Source organism: Oryctolagus cuniculus, chromosome 11 (assembly GCF_051225735.1).
Source record: "Oryctolagus cuniculus isolate XC-2025 breed Fujian yellow rabbit chromosome 11, ASM5122573v1, whole genome shotgun sequence".
NCBI classification, from domain to species: domain Eukaryota; kingdom Metazoa; phylum Chordata; class Mammalia; order Lagomorpha; family Leporidae; genus Oryctolagus; species Oryctolagus cuniculus.
Genome location: NC_142877.1, coordinates 71044301 through 71052499, shown reverse-complemented (window position 1 = coordinate 71052499; position 8199 = coordinate 71044301). Strand labels below are relative to the sequence as shown.

The following is an 8199-nucleotide window of genomic DNA, read 5'->3' as shown; positions in this document are numbered from 1 at the left end:
ATGTACTGCAGCATTAAAAAAACAGACCTAGTTAGCAGTAAGTATTTTATTTCTACTTTTCAAAGATAAACTAATGTCAAGCCTACAGACTTCGTTGCTCAGTTAATAGATTTAAGTAGCCAGGTTGGCAAGTTATCATCACCATCAAGTATCCCAACACAGACTCATGCATTTTTCTCTCAATAGTCAGTTAAGGAAACATACATTAGGTTTAGTTCTCTCAATCTACTACACTTCTCTCATGCATTCATAAAATACCAGATGTACTGATGAACTGTAGCAATTATAAAGCAAATTTATTTTCAAAAAAAATTTATGTTCTATAAATCACAATGTTAAGGCTCACTAACAGTTTAAGAAGTATGAGCCTGCAAACACTTTGATTGCTAAGATAATAGGATAATTAATTATAAAATACTGTACTCCTTTTTACATTTCTAAGGTTGAAAAGAAAGGAGACAGGATACATGGAGATTAAATTTAATGAAGACACAAATAAAAAAAATACCGTAGTAATGAGTTTTGATTGAGTTTGCTGCAAAACTTAATTTCATAAATGGAATTTAAAGAGAACTTTTGATTCTTAATATCCATTGTGGTAAAATTATATATTTACATTTATGAGGAAAGAAACTGAACCAACATGAAAGGTCAAAACAGTCTTTTTTACATTTTTTAGAAAAATATGTGAAACATTCTGGTTTCCTCCTAAAATACAAGTTTTCCCAGTATTTTGGGGGACATGAAAAGGAATTCAGGACTTTTTCAAAGAATTATTTTGATGTTTTCCCATCAAAAGTACCAGAAAGTTCATCTACATATGATCTACCTTTCTAAGCGCAGTTACTATTCTGTACGGAAGAAAAAGGTACTTTTTTGCCAAACCATAGCCTTATTTTTTTGATTAAAAAAATACTCAAGAGGATGGCATGGACACTCACTTCTAACTCCTATGATAGGTGCCATTGCCATTATCACTCTCATTTTATAGAGGAGGTGACCAAGGTCACATTTAGGAAGTAGCCAGAGCTGGGATCAGAAACCCTGAAAATCCAGGTCTAGAGCCCATATTCTTACACGCCGTGCTCAATCGTCTAACACCTGCTTGTAACTAATCTGCTTGTTTCCTAGCAGATCAGGAAGTCTCAAGCAGGGTGATCTGGACCTTCAAATCTTCTCCTTAGCCCAACCAACTGCAGGACACCTGGCAAAGTCTGGAGACACTTTGGGTCATCACAAGGTGGGATTACTGGCATCCAGTGGGCAGAGATCAGGTCTGTTACTAAAAAAGCCTATTATGTACAAGATAATTTCACAACACATGAAATTATTTAGCACAAAATCTTCTGTAGTGCTGAGAATGAAAAACCCAGTAATTGAATATAAATTTGAGGAGGGCATGGTTTTGCTTTTAGTAGGTCTTTGTTGCTGCTGTATTCTTAAATCTAGAACAATTCTTGTCATTTAAAAACCTGAAGTTTTTAAGAGCCTAGAATTGTGCCTGGTACACAGCTGGTAGGAAATAAACACTTATTACAGGTAGTTGAATTAATGAGTATGCCTTCAATGGTTCTAGTGGAACATAGCTTTTTTTTTTTTTTTTTTAAGAGAACATAGCTAATTAATGTTAGTGCTTCCCAGTTGCACTATTTGGGGCTTTCCTCCCCAATGACTTATAAATAAAATCAGTTCTGCCAAAACAAGTCTCTTAATTAAGTGGAGCTTCCGGAAGAATCTTTTCCTTAGACCTTTCAATATATGGGACACTGAGTTAAACATGTTTTTTTCTTCTTAAGATGGAAGCTTTTCCATGTCCCATTCAAAAAGCATGTACAAAAGCTCTTCAAAAAGTTCACGGATAATGTGTTCTATGAAAAAACAGCATGAGCTAAAAATTCTTTTGCACCAAAATAAAGTTATCTTTTAATCTCATTTCTCACAAACCTTTTGAAAAAGTTTGAGTTAAGAGCTTCTTTACAAATTTCACGAAACTGAATAACAGTACATAAGACAAAGACAGATCTATTCTCCAAAAAAAGAAATACTTGAGTCCATGTCGTCCAGATTTTGAGCCATTAATATTCTACCTTTATCCTACATGTATTTTAAAAAATCCACAGTATAACATCTGCCAAAGTATTTTCAATCCTTCCTCATTTATCCAAAAGAGCTACTGCACATACCCAAAGGCATTTGTTCATAAGTAATATTGCTTCATTTACAAACTTCTTTCTTAAGGAAAAGTTCAAAGCGCAGTTATTGGATTTCCAATAATGCTAGAAAAAAAAAAAAAAAAAAAACAAACCCTGATATCTTTCACTTAACTCCTATACTTAATGAGTCTGGTTTACCCAAATATTAAATTACAAGACCACATTGTGTAAAATGCACCTATTACATTTACAAAGAATGTAAACCCATATTTATTTACTAGCACTGTTAAAACATTACACAAAACACATTCAAGTGGCAAGTAATTATAATGCAAGCCCTTGCATGGCAATCCAAATTTATTGAACTACTGATGCTAAGTTATACAAAATTGCACCACTTTAATTAAGGCTTTTAGTTTACATTTGGCCACCTCAAAGTAGTTGTAACATTAGGTTGGTCAATTTAAATACTGTGGCTCCCTGTTGGATAGACACACAATCTTTACACCCAAACGTTAATGCATACAAAGCAACAAGGCATTGTTAAATAAAACAGCAATAATTACTGCAAATTAGGCCTTGTGACCAATTACACATGATTAAAATTACTTCCCACATTCACATCCACAGTACTCGTCCACCATTTAACATCTCAACCAAAACGTTACACATGTGAAACAATCACTAACAGGCAAAAGTACTAAACCTGTATATTTGGTATTGCAAATACACTTATGCATGAGCAAGCAAGGGATTCACAGTGAGAATCTACAGCTGCAGAAGCCTGAAAATGATTTACAAAAACTGTTAAATCATTAAAAAACTGTTTGAAAATATACACTTCTTGTTGTAGACCCCCACTGTACACACAACTATAAACATTGTTCCCTATGTAAACAAAAAAGGAAACATATAATAAGGAGATTTGAAAAGTCTGGACATTTCCTTCCCAACAGATATTAAAGGCAACGTCTTTAATCTAAGACATTATACTGAAAGGACTATCATATTTTAAAGACAAGATCACTGTCTCCACAGGTTTTTTAAAAATTAAAAAAACTATATAGCTGTGTTAATCAAAGCGCTTATTTTGTACAATACAATGATAATGACCTTGAATTTCTTAAAAAAAATTACAATAAGCTACAAGTATCAAAGAAGCGAAGTTATCTGGAGTAGTCTATATAGGAGCTCTTTGGACTTTCTTTTATTATGCTAAAATAGTGGTGCTTTTAGGATTTACATTATTGTACTCTCCAATACAAAGTATGGGGCGTGTTAAAGTATACAGTACACCATTTTCATACATGTACAACATTGGTGGATGAAGAATGTCTCTTAGAAGTAATACTGGATGTAGCCTCTGGTTTTACCAGCTGCATACTCTAGGGCTATTATATAAGTAAAAATCTCTCTTGTGATACTGGAAAGTGATTAGAATGTGCAAACTGATAGAGTAGCTTTCATCCGCCTTTTAAAGGGTACCACCACAGGAAAGTCCATTTAAGATGTTGGTAGGTTTTAACAAAGTTGGAATGCTGGCACTGTTGAATTGGGCAACAGTTCTTCAGACCTGTCAAAAGGAAAACAACTGAATGAAAACGGCACACTAAAGATCCAAAGAAGCCATAAGACAATAGAGTTTTATAAATGAATATAATATAGGCTCATATTTTAGTTATTACACGTTAGTAACAATGCACCAAACTTATAGCAAAAACATTTTCATTCAAAACAGATGAATTCTATCTATTCTGCTACCTGCCCTTTTGACCATCCAATGAAAATTTTAGATACAATGTACTTTTGTGCAAATTCCCATGTATTGCCTTCCAAAGATTAAAAAGATAAAAAGCCTCATTAAAATTTTAGGTCAAGTCAACCTTACTGGAATCAGGATTAAAAGGCAGCAATATTAACAAAATGGGTGAATTTACAAATGCTTATAATTCTAGAATTACAACCCAAATACAAAATGCATGTTTAACCAGGGTTTCTACAATCAGAAAACCAAGGCCTTTCTTCCTTACTCTTCCAATAAAAGTTGCTAAAAAGTTCCTTCAGAAGAGTAGACAGAACTTACTTCATAATGGCTCTTTGCACTTTTACAGTTGGCAGTTAGGTACTTTCTAATTCTGTATGTAAATAGGCCTTATTGATTTTAAGATAGATGTTAGAAAAAGTTGGTATTACCCCAAAATCACATGTAATTAGGGTGTAAGGTAATACTTGAATGATGTAAAAGAAGTACCACCTGAACTCCCTGTGTTACATAAATACTTACTTTGGATGATCTGTGCATAGATTCATGGACCAAAAGTTTCCTTTTTACTTGGGGATCAGACTTACTGCAAGCTCCAGAAGGGTTGTTAATATAGGTGTGCTGCCAAAATAATTTTCGCAAAATGCCTCGAACTTTAGGTCTTCATTCTAAGTCTGAATCAGGTTTGTAATCTAATTTTCTAAATCCTAGCAGACTGAATATAGCAAACTGGAAAGGACAGATGGGAGTGTGTGAGCTCAGGCACATGTGTGTTGCTAAGAATGGGCATGTGGTCAGGAATAAGAGCATATCAGAATGAGAGTATCACCAAACAGGCATCTAAATGGAGGGTAGAGATAAAACTCTTAAAAAAAAGATACAGACTCAAAGTACTATAGCAGTATGAGGTCATTTAACATATGAGAAAGCAAAGCCACAAATGTCAAAGTTCTCAAGGACAATGGTATTGTGAAATAATAACTGAATAGGAAATCATTATTAGTGGCAAACAGCAGCAACTAATAGTTGGGTGTTTACTATGTGCTGGGGACTGACTTAACTGCTTTACAGGTTTGTCCTCTTTTAAGACGACTGTTTTCAAAACCTATATAAATGTAGTATATTTGTCTTCCTTTGCACATCTCTGAGCTGTATTTGTGGGCTCTCTGCCTGGGAACCCTTCATTTACAACAGAGGTAATTTGTATGTGTCCTTCAGATCCAAGCTTAGCAATCTCTTACTCTTGACAAATTTTTCCTGAATCCTCAGTCTGTATCTGACAGGTCTGGCACCCCAGTGATATGCTCCTACAGTACCATAATAGCACAGTGGCTAAGAATGGACTCAGGAACCAGCCTGCTCATTCAAATTCTGACTCTGCTACTCATTAAATGGCAGGGCTTGAACCAGAAACAATCTGTGCCTTAATTCCTTCATCTGTAATAATGGGTAATAATAGTTCTTGTCTCACAGGGTTGTCATGAGAATCCAATAAATCAACATATGGACAGTACTTAAGAGTGCCTGGCTTAAGGCAAATGTGTCTGGGATTTTTACTATTACTAAGTACTATGCTGGGTTTGTCCTATCATGTTATTGTTGATCTCTCTCTTCTATACCTTAATTAGCCTAAGGCAATTAAGAGTTGCAGGTGTTACCACTGTACTGCCAGTACCAACCAGTGTTCCATCACAGCATTAGTAAATATTGAACGAAGTTATTTAGAATATTCACTTATGTGGAACATCTTACTTATGATGACAAGTATATGAAATAACAGGATATCATACTAACTCATAGATATTTTTAAGAGTAACATTTGTCTTATAGAACAAGAATCTCTTTTTGCTTTCATGACAGTGTCCTTAATGCAGCTGAATGGTAAAAAGAGGAAAGGTAAGTCAACATACCTACCTGGCTCAGAGCTACAGCACATTTAGTATATTAAAGCAGCTGACATGATGACTTTTTGCGGGCCTTCCCAGGCACTGGGGTTTTTCTGTTAATTTGCCGCACTAGGTCATAAAAGATCTGCAAATAGATTATTACTTTTTTAATTTACAGGAGAAAAAAAATACACACAAAAAAGGGAAAATGTCAAACGAAAGAATTTCCATGGTTTTAAATAAACCCCCCTCCAGTGCAAATATTCTGTTAAGGAATGAGTGTAAAACCAGGTGTTTGTATAACCGCCAAGTTGTTTTTTGCTTATCTTTTGGCAGAGTTGAAACTGTTCTTCTTAAAATAAGTAGGTTGTTGAAGGAGCTGCAGAGATCATATCTTAGTTCAATTAAAACATCTATCATTACACAAAGAAAAAAATCCTTTATTCTTTAATACTTTCTGTGTGTCTTTGTTCAATCTACAACATGACTTTAAACTCCTTCCAGAATCATCTGTGCTTTTAAAGATTTTGGTCAATCTTTTAGTATCTTTTATATGCCAGAAAACTTAATCTGACTCCCCACTTCCATGTTCTGCCCATTTTTATGATAATTTTCACTATACTAGCATATAATAAGGACAATGAGTAGTACTATTGCTTACTTACATACATATATTTAACATGACTTTTGCCTGCATGATCAACATATCACCCTGATTACATTTTTTAAAAGATTTATTTATTTTACTTGAAAGTCACAGTTACACATAAAGAGAGAAGGAGAGGCAGAGAGACCCTGAGTACATATTAACTTGGGTCTATGTTATTAATACGCACACCTTTTCCCCATGTATTTTAAATCCCGTATTCCAGATAAAGGGCTATCTTAAACACATTCAATCATACCTCATTAACATTTATTTTTGATTTTGCAGAAGATTCTAAGAATGCACAGTTGTTCCATTGTCTTGCTAGATTTTGACCTTGTTCCTTTCCTACAACTCTTTCATCTTCCAAGTCACACTTATTACCAACCAGAATCATTGGAACCTAAAAACACATTTGTGAGGGTAAAAATAATTAAGCAATTATGCTATATAATTCAAATCAAAAGAATTCTAAGAATCAACTCTGTGGATTACTTTTCATATGATACCAGAGAAAACTATTAAATTAACAATGTGTAATAAAAATTACACTTATAATATGAAAGCCTTAACAATGTTAAACTGACTTAAACAATGAGTATTGACTTAACATTGTCAGATATTTTCACTGCCTTCTCTTCTCATAGACATAACCTAGTCAATACAGACATTAAGAATCTTTAGAAACTTAGCTATATATAAAAGAGGTGGAAAAAAAAAACCCTTACAATTATGTCACAGTGGACTTAATTATAGTAAGCAAATCATACAAGCTTTTAAAAAGGAAGTGTCAAAGGTGTTACTGTGAAGACCAATGTATGTCAACCTTTTAAAAAGTTTCTCTCAAGGGTATGAATCAACTTCAAGTTTTCTGGTTTCCTGACATGTAGTTATCAAATAAGTATTCTCAATTGCAAAACACTAGAAGAAGAAATTTGGAAGGCCCCTGAAGTAGAATTTTCAGTTTCTCACATAGCCTTTTTTTTTTCTTTCCTAAAAGACTTTATTTATTTCTTTGAAAGGCAGAGTCACAAAGGGACAGAGGGAGATCTTCCATCCTTTAGCTCATTTCCTAAATGGCTGCAAAGTCCAGGACAGGGACAGGCCCAAGACAGGAGCAAAGAATTCCATCTGGCTCTCTACTTGGGCCATTTTTTGCCTTCCCAGGTGCTTTCGCAGGGAACTGGATCAGAAAGGAGCAGCTAGGACTCAAACTGGTGCTCACATGGGATGCCGGTGTCACAAGGGCAACCTAACCTGCTGTGTCACAATGCAGGCCCCAGCTTCTCATATGGTCTTGCATTTAAAAAATAAGAACTAAATACATTTAATTTACTAAAAATAAAGACTATTTATTACCTGCATCATGTATTTAGATATACATAATTCTGGCAATTTTAAAAGAACATCAGAGGGAAAAAGAGTATTTATTCTACAAAAGCACTACCTTGGGTTTTAACATTACTTTTGGAAAATATCAAGCAAGAAAAGCAAGAATATTAGCCTCAGAATAAGAACAGACACAGAGCTTTTTATTAGGCACTTAACACATACTTATTTAAAGCATAAGAAACTGATGTACTACTTGAAAAATGCTCAGAGGTTGCTATAAATATGTAGGGTTCTCCCAAAATTCACTTGTTTCAGAAGTCCAGAAAATGGTGGCATTTACCATGGTGTCTCCCAGCACTCAGAACATTTCAACTGCTGTACAGTGGTTCTTAAGCTGTAGTATCCAGACAGGCAACATCA

The 8199-nt window shown here is 34.4% G+C and overlaps 1 protein-coding gene across 4 annotated transcripts in view; it reads right to left on the bottom strand.

Annotated features, from left to right (window-relative positions):
* Positions 1–2477: 2477 nt before the first annotated feature.
* The window catches only part of RAP1B (RAP1B, member of RAS oncogene family), a 42637-nt gene continuing 36915 nt past the window's right edge, over positions 2478–8199 (bottom strand). For 2 of the 4 annotated variants that reach the window (XM_017341970.4, XM_070052590.2), the window contains exons 6-8: positions 6707–6850; positions 5826–5946; positions 2478–3726 (exon numbers count right to left, since the gene is read on the bottom strand). In XM_017341970.4, coding sequence (XP_017197459.1) covers positions 5860–5946; positions 6707–6850 — 231 coding nt within the window. In that variant the 3' untranslated portion in view covers positions 2478–3726; positions 5826–5859. The remainder of the gene's footprint in view (positions 3727–5825; positions 5947–6706; positions 6851–8199) is intronic. The other 2 variants (XM_002711319.6, XM_070052591.2) reach the window with 1 other exon arrangement.